At 37.6% G+C, this 16,743-nt stretch overlaps 1 protein-coding gene across 1 annotated transcript in view; it reads right to left on the bottom strand.

Annotated features, from left to right (window-relative positions):
- LOC131054756 (putative receptor-like protein kinase At3g47110) overlaps window positions 1-16,099 on the bottom strand; it is a 28,810-nt gene extending 12,711 nt beyond the window's left edge. The window contains exons 1-2 of the mRNA XM_059212921.1: window positions 15,977-16,099; window positions 15,578-15,869 (exon numbers count right to left, since the gene is read on the bottom strand). Coding sequence (XP_059068904.1) covers window positions 15,578-15,869; window positions 15,977-16,099 — 415 coding nt within the window. The remainder of the gene's footprint in view (window positions 1-15,577; window positions 15,870-15,976) is intronic.
- Between the last annotated feature and the right edge of the window lie 644 nt (window positions 16,100-16,743).

Below are 16,743 nucleotides of genomic sequence, written 5' to 3' on the forward strand. Positions count from 1 at the left end.
CAGATCAGTAGGAACGACAGTTTCTCTCAAGATTTTGTCAAGAATGGATTTATGTGCGGGGGATATGCGTAGGAGCTCAAGAATGGAGATGAGCGCGGGTATCTTCCCTAATTGTTCTACAAGGTCATACTCAGGTTTGGTTGATGAGGAAGCGGTGTTCTTGGCTAGAGCACCTTGCAAAGTGATTTTACCTCGACGGGTTGTAACATGACATTCAGAGGTAGGTTCAGAAGAAGATCCAATGCCTTTTAAGACAATCTTGGGTCTCTAGGTAGAATTCTCAGGGTTTTTGTTCTTGATGATAATGGTAGAGATGTAATTGTCCACCGAGATGTGATTGATAGTTGAATCATAGTTGTAGGATGCTCTGGTATAGTTGGTTTGATCATCTATGACTTTAGCTTTTCCTTTGTCATGTTTTGAGAATGGTTCCTTAAACATTTCATGTTCTTGATTGGATGAGTGTCCTTCAATCTCAATGTCACATCTATCAATGAGATCTTGTATGATGTTCTTCAGTCAATGACAATTTCCTGTCTTATGACCCTTGCTCTTATGAAATTCACAATATTCATCATCATTCCACCAATTTGGTTTAACCTTTAGTTCATATGGAGGAAAATCTGGAATAGTGATTACCTTGTTTGCCACTAGCTTTTTGAAAACTGACTCAAGTGGTTCTCCCAATGGAGTGTACTTCCTTCGTGATTTAGAAGTTGTTTGAGTATTCACCTGATTTGATCCAGAAAAAATGAATTTGGGTCACACTATATTGGCATCAACAACACCATCATTGACTGTGTTCTTGTTTTTATTCCAAAATCTTGGCTTGTCTTTTCCTTTAAAGTCATCTTTGTTTTCCTTGAATATCTTAATGACTCCTTGTTCAATTAGGACCTTTTCTATTGCTAAGCCTTTTTCAATGACATCCTTGAAGGTAGACAAACAAGCTTTCCTTAGATCATAGCCAATGTCTTTGTTAACATTTTAGGTGAACATCTCTACCATTTGTTTTTGTGGAATTTCACAAGAGCATCTACTAGCTAGATTCCTCCATCTTTGTAAAAATGATGAAAAAGACTCTCCATCTTTTTGCTCGGTGTTGCACAAAGTAGTGACTGATATGTCTGTCTCTATGTTGTATGAGAAATGTTGGATAAATGCCTCTGCTAGATCACCCCAAGACTTAATTCCAGGTGGAAGTTGGGAGAACCATTCCATAGCTTGATCACCTAAGCTTTGTGGGAATAATCTCATCAAATATATCTCTTCTGAAGCTACCTCAATGCAAGCTGTGAAAAACTGTCTTATGTGTGCCTTAGGATCTCCTTTTCCTCTATATTTATCAAACTTAGGTGTCACAAAGTATATAGGAAATGGAGGCATTGGAATGCTCTTGTCAAATGGATAAGGACATATGTCTCTCATTGTGTATGTTGGCTTCGGTGTATTTATGTCCTCCATTTTCTTTTGTAAGTCCCTGATTTGTTGCTCCAAATTGCTCTTAGGTGGAGATTGACTTCTTGGACCATACCCCATCCTTGAGGCACCAATTGGAGGAGAAGCATGTTGCATATATGGATGATATTGATCATACACATGTTCATATGGAGGAGGTCTATAGTGATGCTGCATATATGGACCACTTGGTATAGATTCATGTTGAGGAACGAAATATCTATTTTGTCCATGTATACTATACTCTACAGGCATGTCATGTTCTAATGTGTTGCCCCCAAATTTGACACGGGGTTTCCTTGTGTCCAAATTTTGAGCATGCCTTTGAATATCCAATTGCTTTAGTGGTTGATCCTTAGCATTGATATGTGATTGAGCATATTTCTCTGCATAAGACTTCCATAATGGTCTGCAAAGGTGAGTATCATATGCTTGACCATGTGTATGTGGGACCTCTGGTTTTTGAAACAAAGATGATGGTGATTCAGGCACAAGATGTGGTCTTCTATTGCCTCCACTATTAGGCCTCCTTTGATCCATGTTGGAGTGAGGTTGTTGCAAAGGTCGATTTTCCATTATTTGAGACATGTCAAAATCATGAGGTATCTTGGCTCCACTTTGTGCCATCATTTGTAAGAAGTATTGTCTATCCCTCCTCATTATTTCCTCAACCAATCGATTGAAACGGGGATCCATAATGGATTCTTCCACATCTGCTGATGTACTGAAAAGTTGTCCATATCATCATTGTGTGTATCATTGTTGTTTGTAGTGTCCATGTTCTCAACATTTGGAATGTTTCTATAGGCATCCATGTCAGGTAATGTAGTATGATTAGAATTGAAAAAGATATCATTGTCATACTCATAAGCACTCATGTTTGCGGACTCTTGAGCCTCTTTAGTTTCTCTCCTAGATTTTTGAAGATGAGTTTCAACCATGAACTAGGTATTGACCGAGATGTGTGAGACTAGATGAAAATGGAAAAAGTATGGGAGACCAAGAGTTGGATGGAATGTAAATGAATCTGAGGTGTACTTGCAATGTCCAAAGTGTAAGACCAAGTATGTATGTAGTAGAGTAGGTGTGACTTCCAAAGAGAGGATAGTTTCTCTTGATGAGGTAAGTTGACCTTGACTCTAAGTAAGACCAAATGAGACCCAAAGGTGATAGACCTTGATGAGGGACCACTTAGCAAAATGTTGTTGTATGTAGTGTGTTGACAAAATATGATGAGGACAAGCAAGTGACCTTTTGACTCAAGTGTAGACAAATGTAAATTTAATGCAAGATGTAAAGCAATGATGGACTTTGTGAGAGCCAAAGATAAGTTGAATGCTAGATGAAAACCTGGAGAAATAGCTTAGGAAGCTCAAGAATTCTGAAACTGATTGCTCTTGTTTGTTGGACTGTAAAATTTTTCCAATTTGTGAAGTTGTTGGTTGTGACCAAATCTAAATGTTTGACTGTTTTTCGTGACAAGAGGACACAATGTTGATGAGGACTCAATGTTTGCAAGTGTTTAGACTCAAAATGACCCAAAGTGTTTAAAATAAGTCAAGCACAATTCTTATGGCTGGCCAAGACAATAGTTGTTGATCCCACATGAGGTTTTACCCCTGAGGCTACGCTATTCAGAGTGGATACTTAGATGCTTCACCTCACTGGCTCCACCCTCGGCACTCACTTCTCAGGTCAGCCAAGCATCAGTCCCCATGAAAACTCCTCGTGGTGAACTTTGTATCTCTACTAAGAACTGTATGTGTGTGGGCCGCTACTAGAGGTCCGACCTCCTGCCTCAACAACTAGAAGGATTTTGGCTTCTAAAACAAAAAGGTGCTAGTGAGGGCATCCGCTCATGTGGCCATACATGCGGCACTTTCAGCTCTATTATAGAAGGCTCCCAGCCGATAGGGGTTATGCCCTACAACTGATCAAATAAATTTGATCAAACAGGTTTATGGGGAGACATAGTGTCGGTATGAACTAATCATCACACATTATCCATAGTTTTAACCATGAATACAGTTGTTTATAGTGGTTCGGAAGAGGTGGGTTTTCCTTGCTACCACTTGGGTCGTTCTCTTCTCACTAGTAGTCCTAATGACCACACGGGAAGACAAGCCCTTTAAAGATTAAACAAAAAGAGCCTATTGCTCAAGACACAAAAGACAATGATTCAATTTTAGTGCACCAATTGAAGTGTTTGCTAGTCTATGAAAACAAGGCACACAATAAAAATCCAGAAACCCTTTCCAAGGACATGCAACAAAGATTTATTAGTAGTTTGGATTGTTTGAAATAATCACCCCTTCCTGCAAGCACACAAGTTAGGTAAATTTTAGATCCAAAAGACTTTGTGAAATAGGGGCCTTCAACAATGCATTTTGTTGACCAATTCAAAGATCTGATTCATCATAAAAAAAGATCACCTATAAAATTTCAAGAGATTTCCAGAAATGTAAGAAAATCCAAACAATTTGGTAATTTGCTCCAAAAATTAATTTTTTATGAAAAATCATAAAAAATTCATATAAAATGCAAAATCAATCCAAAAAATCTAAAATTTTTACTGGAGAGTCCTGATGGTCTTCCAAACTTGCATAAAAAAATTTCTGCAACAAATTCAAGTAGTTTGTGAGATATGAGTAAAATAATGCAAAACCCTAATTTTCAAAGATCTGATTTTTGAGGAATAATTTTGCATCAAATTTAAAATCACAAAGAACAGATCCTATATATAATTCTGAGATATTTTCAAAAATTTAAGAAAATCCAAAAAATTCACTAATTTACTCTCAAAATTAATTTTTTATGAAAAATCATAAATAATTCATATAAATTGAACAAGTGATCCAAAAAATTTGAAATTTTTACTAAATCCTTAGGATACTTTTCTTGACCTACACAAACAATTTGATGCCAAAATGCAAAGCCGTTTGTGAGATCTGATCAAAATAAGGAAAAACCCTAATTTTTAAATATCCAATTTCTAGGGAAATATTTTGCATCAAAATTAAAATCATAAAGAATAGATCCTGTGTATAATTATGAGAGATTTCCAAAAATGTAAGAAAATCCAAAAAATTCTCTCATTTTCTCTCAAAATTATTTTTTTTATGAAAAATCATAAAAAATTCATAGAAAATGAAAATGTGCTCCAAAAATTCTGAATTTTGGATTGAGAGCTCTTGATACTTTCATTAACTTGCCAAAAAAAATTTGGTGCAAAATTTCCAAGCCGTTTGTGAGATATGATCAAATCTCTCCAAGATCTTGATTTTGTGTCCAAAACCCTAGCTGCACAAAGTTATTCTCCAAATTGTTTTACAAAATAGCAATATAGGGTTATAAAAATCTGCAAAAAACACAGATCTAACAAAAATCCATGTCCCACGAGGCGTGCCAAAATGTTTATGGTGAAAATGGATAACAACAACATTGAAAGACTAAATGAATTCAACCACAAAACCCTAGCCTATCAACAACAAAGATCCACCATAACATATGAAGATTACCTAAGACAATGCAAATCAAATGAAATCACAAAGATTATACCATCACATGTCCAATAGGGTTTGGATATCCATTCTTCCTATCTCCATTGATCTTGCTTGATATATTTGCTTTCAGATTTTATGTGCACAAGAACTCAACAAAGAACGGAATGTGGTTGCAAGTAGGATCACATATGTTCAAAAGCGTAGTGTAGTCAAGTAGTCAATGGGGGGTTGAATGCATAGTTGAGTAGAATGATTGATTAGGATGCATAGATTGATTAGGGTTGATAATGAAGGAAGCATCTCCTTATATAGAAGACACTATATGAAATGGAGGAATAAGATTGAGAGGTGTAAAAGAGGTCGGCTATGATTAGAGGGTAGGTAGAGGAAATAATAAAATAATGAAAGGGTAGGTAGTGTATAAATTAAGAGATGAATGACATGTGTCATGGGTAGAAAAGGTTAATGAATTAATTAAATAAATAAAGATTTATTTAATTAATAGAAGAATTAAGCTTAGATAATTAATTAAATAAAATATTTATTTAATTAGACTGGACAATTTTGGGTGTCTACAATATGTATTAATTTATTATTTTTTAAATATTAAAATAATGATCTATTTTTTAGAATTAAGTTCTTAAATTTAATTATCTTTTACCATGTGTAAAACATGTTAAGTTTAATTAAAAGACTAGATTTTAAATATTAAATTTAAGGAAACTTTTCTATATAAATAAAAAAATTTAACAAATTAAAATTTTATTTTTTTAATTAAATCATTTTTTTCTTAATAATATCTAGTATCATTGTGATCATAAATATTTCATGTCATCTAGGCGCTTTCAAATTGAAAGATTCAACCAGTAAATTTGTGTAATATATATTGTGTCAAAATAGATATAATATTTAATATTTTTTTAACAAATATTCTTTCTTACAAATGGAAGTAGGTCTAGATCCATCACCTCAATAATATTGTTTTTTTAACTCTCAATTTTCTTACAAATTTTGACGATTCTTTTTTTTATTCTATTGAATGTAAAGTTGTACCTTATTTTAACATCATTTTTCCCATAAATTTGATTGGTTTGCTATTTTATTTGATATATATATTATGACACTCTACTATATTGTTGTATTTATATTTTTAAATATTATCGATTGTTAACATATAAATTTTTAAAAATATATATTTAATAAATTAATTATTGGTAATCTTTTTTACTAAGGTTTGAGTCATTTAATATGTTATTACTTATGATTTAATATATTTATTTTAAATATATTAATTATATGATTTAATAGGCACCTATTAAATCATAATATATTAGTATTATTTATTTACTGGTATTAATGTCTTTAATAGATATTGTAATGATATCAAGTTTACGTAATCCATTAAAGTTGTTTTATTTGATTTGATTGTGTGGTACTTTTTTCATACATATTTATTAAATACCAAACTAATATGTATAAAAGAAATATGTGGTTTTGATTATATTTCATATATTCATTGTTTGAATATATTATAATTATTAAATATTTATTTAATTACTTTTATAAGTAGTAGTTTGATATTTTTTAAGTATCAAACTAATATGAAAAAAAGAAATATATGAATTTATTACATTTCATATATTTGTTGTTTGGGAACTTTTAACTTAAAATATTATAAGTATTATATTTTCTACCATTCATTTACTTTTCTCTATAAGTAGTTAGGATAAACAAAAATTAAAAAATTAAAAATTCTCTTATTTGCATATATTTTTGGTATTTGTTTATTTGATTGTTAAATTATTTGAATTTGATTCTTTGTTCATAGAATTAAATTCTTATTCTTTGGTTTTCATTTTTTATCAATAGATTATTTCTCTTTTTTTTTATTAAGTTAAGTGGGGAAGGGTCCCAACCCATACAATTCAACACTTAAAACATATAATAAAAAAAATGGGCTTGGAGAGTAAACCCCCAAAGTCAAAGAGGTTTAGCCATAGTACACAACAAAAAATAAACAAAATAGTCTAGAGAACAAGAGTCACAAAAAAAAGCAAAAGAGCACCTAGAACTAATAATAGCCGAAGAAACTATAGGGGCACTAAACAAGGTAACCCCAACTATCCAAAATATCTTTTATTTTATCCTCTCATAGGAGAAGGTTACTATTCTTTTGTGCCTTCAACCTTCCACCATCCTTTGTAATAAAGCCCTTTCATTTCTTCTTCCTCTCGATCTTCTAAAAGATAGTCACAACCCACATAAGACATTTTTAGATTAGGTAATAGTTGAGCTTTACTAGGTCCTTTATATCATCCTCCAACTTCTTTATCCAATCCCTGTTTCTTTCACATCTTAGATAATTCTAAGGTGTCTCTAGGTCCTTCACTCTCACACTAGGGTTCTCTATTTCCACAACAATCCTCTGTCAGTCATATCATTCCTTAGGTTCCCCTTCAATGTCTAGATCCTCATCTTCCCCATAGTATTTAAGGCTACTCAATCCTTCCAAACCTTCATTTAATTGGCCTCTCATTGAGGGTGAGTGGGACAAAGAGTCCACCAAAACCAAATCAATAGGGTCCTCTTGATTTTCCTCACTACTTTCAAAGTCGGTCTCATTGAAAGTAGAATCCTCAGACTAATCTTCAATCTTCTCTTCAAGGGGAGATTTCTCAATGGTTCCAATAATTTTAGCAGTTGTAGATAACTTGGCCAATCTAGCTGACCTACCTCCCATGAGGAGTTAGTGGTACTGTATTTAGTAGGCTCATCGTCAGACAAGTCAATGGGAGGGGGGAGGAAAATGGAAGGGTTGTCTTTAAAAGACATGCAAACCATTTTTCCCTTACCATTAATAGACTCATAATGACCTTGCTACCAAGGTTTGTCTGTATTTACTTGCCTTTACTCAGGGTCTTGGGTCCAATATCCACAATCAGAGGGGGAGTATCACAATTTGGGTTGGGTTTTTTCTTCTTAATGGAGCTTAATAGAATTTTTTAGAGGGAAATGGCATGTGATGAAGATGATGCTTCAACTTTAAAAATGATTCTTTTTTGGAATTGCAAGGCGAAGAGGGGTTTTGGTCTTGGTTGTCAGGGGGATTACTGGGAGGGGTTGGATTCATAAGATGGGTGTTTTCCAAATAGAAATTGTAAAGAGTATAAATTAGACCTTGATGCAACAAAGGATAAACCCCCTCAAATGCACTTTTTCCCATTAAAGAAAAGTGAAAGTAGGAGAAACTTGTTTTTTATGATGAAGGTGATTTAAGATAGGGAAATGGTAGCCCTAAATTATGGAAAACCTTCTTTCCAAGTTAAAGTTATTAATGAGGTGGTAACTCACAACACCCCAAGGAGGTGTTAAGTCTTCCCAACTAAACCCATTTTGGTGTCTTTTCAAGAATTCATCTTTCTCCAAAAGAGCACCATGTAGTCCTGATATGCCTACTTTTGGCTCAACCTAGAAACCTTTTCTCCTTCTCAATCCAGACTTGTATCTTGTGTAATGAGTTCCTCTAACAGTTCCATATTAACACCTGTAACTCCACTCTCCCATTTCTCCAACTATTTATGAATTTTGAGGACAAAACCTCATTACTCCCAATCATTGCCTTAAAAAACAGGATAATTCCTCCTCTGTCAAATATATCCCAGACCTAGGTATTTTTCTTGAGAGAATAAAATGAGGTATGTTCAACCCTTAGTCTTTGGCCACCCATGGTAGTAGCTCTTTCTTTCCAAAAATAAGAAATAGTATTAGCAAGACCAGAAACCAAAGTAGAAGATTTAGTGATGTATCTTTTTGGAAAACCAACAAAATCAATATTGCAAACCACCAACAAAGCCTTTCTTCTTTTTTCACATGAGAAAGGGCTTGGGCAAAAGCACAAAACTATGTCACGTTTCAAGCCAACTTATTAGTGTAATGGAGGGAATTTGCCACCTCAAGGATGATGCATCCTTGAGGACAAATTATCCTTCTGAGTACCTCTGTGAACTGGCGCTAAGATGAGCTAGGGGATAAAATAACAAACCAGGGAAATTGCCCACGATCCGGGACTCATGGATGGCTTTGTCAAACCTCTGTCCTGAGGATGAGCGTGCGACACATTGTCATCCCGTACAGATGAAGTACAGATCGGATATGGAAAGTTCCAAATACGAGAATAATGCAATGAATAAAATAAACCAAGAGTTACGAGATGTGAAATGACTAAAATAAAACATAAAGGAGAGAGATAAAAACACTCACAATCGGTCCACGATTGAAGCCTCCCGCTAAATGATGATTCTCTCACCTTTGTGAACCTACACACAAGCAAGAAGGGAAAATGTTAGGGTTGTGTTTTGGATTCTTCCTAAGTCAGACTCCCGCTTTGGTGTTTCCACCTCCATGGACAACCCAAGAAGCCATGGGAATAATAGTATGATAAAGATAACTGAAAGGATGCAACGAAAGATTGATAAAAAGGTATTCAAAAATGAAAGAAAGATATTAAGGAAACTCCCCTTTCATAAACAATTGTTGGAAATGTCAGTGTAGTATGCTTGAGATGCTGCAACAATGGTGATGTTGATGGAATGTTGTCCAAACTGGTTTCCAAGAGCTTAACCTGCAAGAAGATTGTCAAACTTGCCAAAAGATCCTTCCAAAATACCTCCAAAGTAAAATTTAAAGGCTCGGGAAGGAATTCGGACGTCGGTGGGCACATGCAGAGGCATTACGCTTTCTTCCAGGCACATACGTAACACTCAAATGACCAACTTTAGACTGTCAGATTTGTGGGACGCTAGCGCGTCGTGCATGTCTCCCCGAAGGTGACATGTTGGCAGAATTGGTAATGCTTCGGCCAGAGCTAACATGGATCGTTTGAGTGGACAAAAGGACATGATGGAAGATCCTCACCTCCGATGACATGGAGGAAAAGTGTCATTTGTCACATTAATTACAAGGGATAATATTTTTTATATTACATTTTGGCTCCACTTTAGCGAGCATGCCTTTGCCGAGGTATGCGAAGATAAAGTAGAGGAAGATACAAAGATTGAACAATCACGATAGGGAGGCAGATTTTTGTTGATCAGACGAGGTTGCCCCCTATGAGATGATGTTGAGATTTGGAATAAATATTGGTACTCGGTATATCGCAAACACGCTAGCTACAAACTAGCTTGATGGATGGTAAGGTAAAGGAAAGGATAAGATAACTTAACAAAAACAAACCTCGCCTTGGAGGAAATCCCCTGGCTATGGAAAGATATGAGATAAGCGACCATCATTGGTATAAGATACGTCGGTATGGGTAACAAGATGCATTATACTATATGACCATATGATAGGGCGTGATATGTCAATATGGATAACCATATGATAGGGCAGATAAAGACAAATTTGCTAACATGGGTAGCGACACGCTAGATAGCCATGTGATAGGGTAGATAAATTTGGTAAGTAGTAGATTTCCCCTAAAAGGGCACTCAATAATGGTTTGGCCCCCATGTAGGCAATCATGGGAAAAGTCTAAAAGATCAAGTAGTTTGGGCCCCACCTAGGCGATCTTGGAAAAAAAAAAGATTGAGACGTTTGGCCTCCACCTAGGCAAACAAGGAAAACAATCGATAAAAGACACCAATGCAAAAGCCGAAAGGATAAATGGCAAAGCTAAAAAGATAAGTACAAATATGATGCCCCCCCTTAGAATGATAGGCATGGAAGGCATGTGATTCTAAGGAGAAGAGTAGTTATGACACGTCAACATAATGAGATGTTTCCGTGGAATGCCACCAATAGATAGTGACACATAAATGTCCACAACATAAAAAGATGCAATGCAAGAGGATAGGGGGATCCGATAGTTTGGCATTAGAACCCATAGAAGTTTCAAAAAGATATATAGTATCACTGCGAGATGGGTGTATTGTCGTAGTGCCAACATTCTCAAATTTCAAGAAGAGCAGAGGAAGACAAAGATAAAATGATTTTTTTTTGGGTCAACATGGAAGAAAGAAAAGAATGCCCTCAACGCCTTGCATCGTCCTTGAATGTCGAAAAGCAAGATACAACAAACGGAAGAAGGAGGTAGACAAATAGAGGAATGTGTACGACAGGAAATCTCCTGTATCCGAGCACCTACGGAGTAACTCGGGTCCTTCAGGAGAGCACAACAGATAAAAATAGTCAATCTCCTGTATCCAAGTACCTATGGAGTGACTTGGGTCCTCCAGGAGGGAACAAATAGATAAAGAAAGCATGGGGGAACACAATCACACACACATGCAAGCAAATGTAGATGAAAGATAAAAGCCCTAACAATCAGCCCTTATGAGGTGATCGTACTGCAGGCGATCATCATCCTCAAGAAGAGCCTTGTCTGCCAAATCGAGGTCATAGGGAGAAGGGGGCGAGCTCAGAGAGGGACTATCGAAAGGGCCACACAGAGTGCCTCACCAGTAGTGAGAGAAAGAGACGAAGCAATAGTGATGTATTCATCTACAGGCTCAGCAGGAGGCAAGGATCAACAATCGCGTGAAGATCGTAGACAAGTTTGAGATGTCCTCCAAGGAGTCGAACATGGAAGCTTCCGTGGAGGAAGCAGGTGACTCACTTGGGGAGGATGAAACAAGAACATGATTGTCAGCCTTTGGAAGAGGGGTAGTGACAAACTCAGGAGAAGGGGGGGCCTTCTCGATCATGCAAACAGAAACAAGAAAACCAATAGGCACTGAGATAGGAAAAGAAAGGGATGAAGAACATACCTGCAAAGATTTGCATCGTTGGAACTCCAAAACAGGGCCCTGCTCAAATTTGCATTTACACGGGATAGGAGTGTCAGACCTCCTATCGATCGTAGTAGGTTGAAGGACCCCAGGAAACCTCGGATGCTGGAGTGGTGGCGAATCAGGCGGGGCAGACAAAGTTGTACTAGGTACTACCTGCGTATGTGACATGTTAAGGGGTCGGGACAAGGGAGGCATGTCCGACAAAGAAGTGATAAGAGGTAGCTCCAAAGAAGGAGCAATGAAAACCTGCACCCGTTTAGAGGGAGGTTGATCGAAAGCCTCAGAAGTAGTAGGGAGCGAGACTGAAATAGGTGTAGAGATGGGAGGAATTGAGGGAATAGGCTCTTAAATAGCAGCGCTGGGTGTCAGAGCCACAATAACAAACTATAAGGCAGTGTCATGCTCTCGAGCTCAAGCCCGTTGAAAGTGTTTATGCTCACGCACATGTTGGTTCCGATGGAGGTCGGGACCACCAACTGGAGTCAGAGAGGCTTCAGGACCGTCGTGCTCCATAGAAGAGACCTCTGGAATGGTGTCAAGGGCAAGAGAAGGCCCAACCGATGAAACAAGAGGTGCATCTTGGATGTTGTAGGAGCACCTGGAGTCTAGTAAATAGGTTTTGAGTCTTAGGAGTTAGGGTTAGGTCTATTTTGATTCAATAAGGTCTGTTGAGACCATTTGTAACGTATTTCATGTTTTTGGGTTCGTTTGTCAAATTGGAGTCATGATTTTCAAATTTGTAAAGTTGCTAAAAATGTTGTCATTACTGTTATTGGGATAGGTTAAACTGATAGGGTTTCATTGTTGTTATCAGGATAGGTTATATTATCAGATTTGCAAAATTTTGTTCGACTAATTTTGAATGGCTATTTCGATAAGGTATCATTATTGGCATCGACATAGCTAACCTAATAAAGCATCATTATGATAAAAAATTATCACCGAAATAGTTAATCCGATAAGGTTGTCATCAAGATAGTTTACACTATTGTGATTGCACAATATTGTTCAGCCGACTTAGATGGGTTATTCCAATAGGCATCCACATGTCTTGTTCGATATAAGCTATACTGAAATTTGATATCAGGGTAGTTTTTTTGTTGGGATTACTGGAATTTGTTGCTTTGCCTTGAAGAGTTATTCCAATGGGAGATTGAAAGTCATGATCCGAGTTGTTGTTCTGATATTGATACCCAGTGTTGGTATATCAACTCGACATTGCTATTCCAACACCTGTGTTCGACAATGATTTATCAGATTAGGAAATTGAATATTCAGACAGCCAAAGGTCACCACAGGAAAATTCAAATTTGGTATAAATTGTATGAGCAATGGATAGAGAAGGAGAGAGGTGAAGAATGGGGATAATTCTACAAACTAATTTTGTAAGTGTTTTTTTTTCAAATTTGAAATCATTGGCACTTAATTGGAAGCTTATTTTCTGTAAGTCGCTTTGTTTATGTAATTTTCTCTAATCTTGTATTTACATATTGTTGTTTGGATTCAAACTCTTTAAGTGAGCTAGCACATTTGGGTGTATAGTGGTTTGTTATCTTCCATTCACTAATGATTTGTTAAAAAGATTTTGTAGATTGTTCACGGGGTCGCCTAGTAGCTAGACTAACTAGGGTACTAACAAGAATTTTGATAGTTTCTCCCTGATTCGATTGTTAGAACATCTTGAAACTTGGTGTGAGGACCCAAGAGGGATAGAGGGTAGCTATAATTACAATTATGGTTTCTAATTTTATGAGCATATAAGTTTGTTTTGTTGTAATCTAACTGTTAAATTTGTAGCCGAGAGTCAGTGAAAGGGTTTTTTGTGTATTGAATGTTGTGAATCGGAAGAAATGAGTTTTTTTATTGCATCACTGGAGAGGCACCACATCCACAACAATGAGCACCAAACCTTGTTGTGCTCGAGGAGTGGCTGGAGGAACAAAGGGTGTCGACATAGGCTGTGACAAAGGGACATAAGAAGAACACTTCCTTTTCTCATAACGAGAGGTTTGAGGAATATCGGCCATGATCGAGAGCTTGAAGGGAGGACGGGCCACAGACTTTGACAACATGGGTGCCTTTCCCTTGGTTGCATTGGGCATAGTCGTAGGAATAGCAGACACTGTTGGAGGTTGTGCGGTCCTAGATGGATCCAGAGGTCTATTCGAGGGAGAAGGCTTAGCCTTGGCCCCCGATGATGAGGAGACATGAGGCACTACCCACTCCAAGATCGGAATCAATGGAGGAGAGGTCGATGCAGGAGGTGGAAATGAAATACTAGGTTGCACAGATTTAGGGGTTGAATCCCCATTTTATACTGATAAAAAGCGTGGTACATTAAATTACCTCAGGGAAGGATGGGCCCCACCGGAGTAGGCCAAAAGTGATCCAACAGAAAATCCCCATGGGCGATCAAGGGTCGATATCCAGTATCCTGGATGACATGCATTGTGCCCTCATGGGGAAACTTGAGACATTTGTGCACAACCAAGGGGACTGCTTCCATAGAAATCAGCCAAGGAATGTTGAGCTTAACTCAAAAGAGGTCCAATTCAAGAATGAAGACGAACATTGAGGACACTACCTTAGGCCCTACAAGGACCATCAAGGTGATACTACCCAAGGGGTGGACATAGAACCCATCATGCATCCTCAAAGTTGAGCGGCATTCATCATACACCGGTCTATGTCAGTCATTCACAAAGAGAGTCTCCTTTGTGATAACATTGACTCTGCTAGATGGGTCAACCATCACACGTGCGACAGTTTGACCGTTTAGCTTGGTAGAGATGTAAAGAGGAGCAGGCTTTCCACAATACGGGGCATCTAGAGGGGTAAATGACAAGGATAGATCAGATACCTTCCCCTTCGGGGTCAGAGGTGAGCTACTGGGGGTGATGGTGACCATGTTCACATATGGACCATCATCCGAAGAAGGATTCGATGTAGAGATAAAGTTTGCTGAATGCGAAGGGAAAGGATTGGTATAAATCTGCAAGTTGTTGGTTTTATCAACATACTTGTTTGATTTGTGCTTTTGTGCATCCACCTTGATTGCACCACTGTCGATGTAGTCTTGGACAACATGTCAAAGACAGTAACATCACTCAGTGTTGTGACCAAGCACACGATGATAATGACAAAACTTTGAACCATCGTACCAATGCAGATAAGGCTGACTATCAAACATTAGTTCGATTTATGGAAGGATAATAAGGTTGTCTTTCAACAACCGCTGCATTATGCTCAAGTATGAGTCATTCAACTTAGTGAACATTCTATTTTGTTGTGGAGCTTGCGCAAGAGCCATCTGAGGAATAGTCATAATATTAGCAACAACCTTATTCTTTCGGGACCCATCCATGGTTGTACCTGCAAAGGATCCACCGTGAGGGTTCGAAAAAGTATTTTTGAACCATGACATAGTGTGTTGGTAATTGGTAAGAGCAGAGCACATGTTAGTGAAGTTTTGATATCAGTTAAGAGAGAGTTTCTCCCTCAATGCAAACTACAAATTCCGATAAACATCCTTTGCATATCACTATCTGGTAGGGCAAAGGGGATCCTAGTGGAGATAGCTTGATATCTCGAAATGAAATCAGTAATGTTTTCATTGGGCTTTTGTTTACAATGAACAAGGTCAGCGATAGTGACCCTACTACCAATGTTTGCCTGAAACCGCTTGAAGAAAAGATCCATAAGATGATCAAAGGTACGTTGTACCCTTGAGGGAACGCGAGAACAATTTCAGCAACACAAAATCTAGACTATGGTGATCACTACACATAGTAATGAAAGAATCTATGTGCACATTTGGGTCCCCAATACCATTGAACCTATTGAACTTCAAGGATTCAGTGACAGTTGGAAGGATAGTATTCAGGATGGTAATGTCAAGGGGACTCTTCATGTAATACTCAGGCATAGATGATTGACTAGAAGCAGAGGCCAACTTTGTTAGCTGCAACTCCAACTGCCCCATGTTCTGTAAGATTTTATTCAGGATAGGATTACAAGGTAGAGGAGGTGGAGGTGGGCCAGATCCCCTGCCACCTCCACCGAAACCTCCAGAAGGACAAGTGCCACCGATAGATGTAGTGCTAGCGCTGATTGCTGAAACCTGATACTAGCCATGCATGTGTAGCCCAAGGGAGTGAGTGAAGCACTAACACTAGGTATGATGGAGTCCACCATGTGGGCACTCAACCCTAGAATGCTAACACTAACCTGGGAACTGAAGGGATCATATTGATTATCCACAGGGGGTGCATCCGCCATGGGCACATGGCTTTTAACAATCATGGATAAAGCCCTCAATATCTCCAGGCCTCTCTTGTCGGAGATTAACATATCTCTCAAGGTACTCACGACATTCCCAGCCTAGGGGAGGACATTCTCTTAGTTCAAGAAACCCTCAAAGTCTCTCAGATTTTTCTCCAACATATTGATCTTCTCAAAGTCTACAATGACTGCAAAATCATGATTGACCACATGAGGGGAAGATGGGGTAGAACTCCTAGGAGAATTACGTTGCGAATTAGAAGAAGGCCCCCTAGTCAGAATAGATTTCAGATTATGAGAGGTCAAGAACTCATTGGGATCATATGACTGCTCACCCTGCATGGTGTCGAGTGGAGGAGGACTGTAGCGATTAGGGGTAAAACTCCGCCTAGACGACCTCCTAACTACGGCTTTTGTTGTAGTCTGAGTCATAAAGCCCATAGAAAAGACACACGACATTTAGGACCACACTACAAGGACACCGAATGATATAGTTGGTTTTAAATGATAAACGGAAAATGTAGAAATTTAAACTAAATGGGAATGAAGGTTATTGTTTTTGGTTTTCCTCTTCTTCTTTTTTTAGATTGTTTTCAAATTTTTAAACTTTCGAAAATTTAAAAGACCAAATGTACCTAAATGAAGCAGAAAGCAAGTAATGCAAAGATAATCCTATTTCACGTTGGGTTCACCAAAATGTAATGGAGGGAATT

The sequence above is a fragment of the Cryptomeria japonica genome, chromosome 2, assembly GCF_030272615.1.
Source record: "Cryptomeria japonica chromosome 2, Sugi_1.0, whole genome shotgun sequence".
Classification (NCBI taxonomy): Eukaryota; Viridiplantae; Streptophyta; class Pinopsida; order Cupressales; family Cupressaceae; genus Cryptomeria; species Cryptomeria japonica.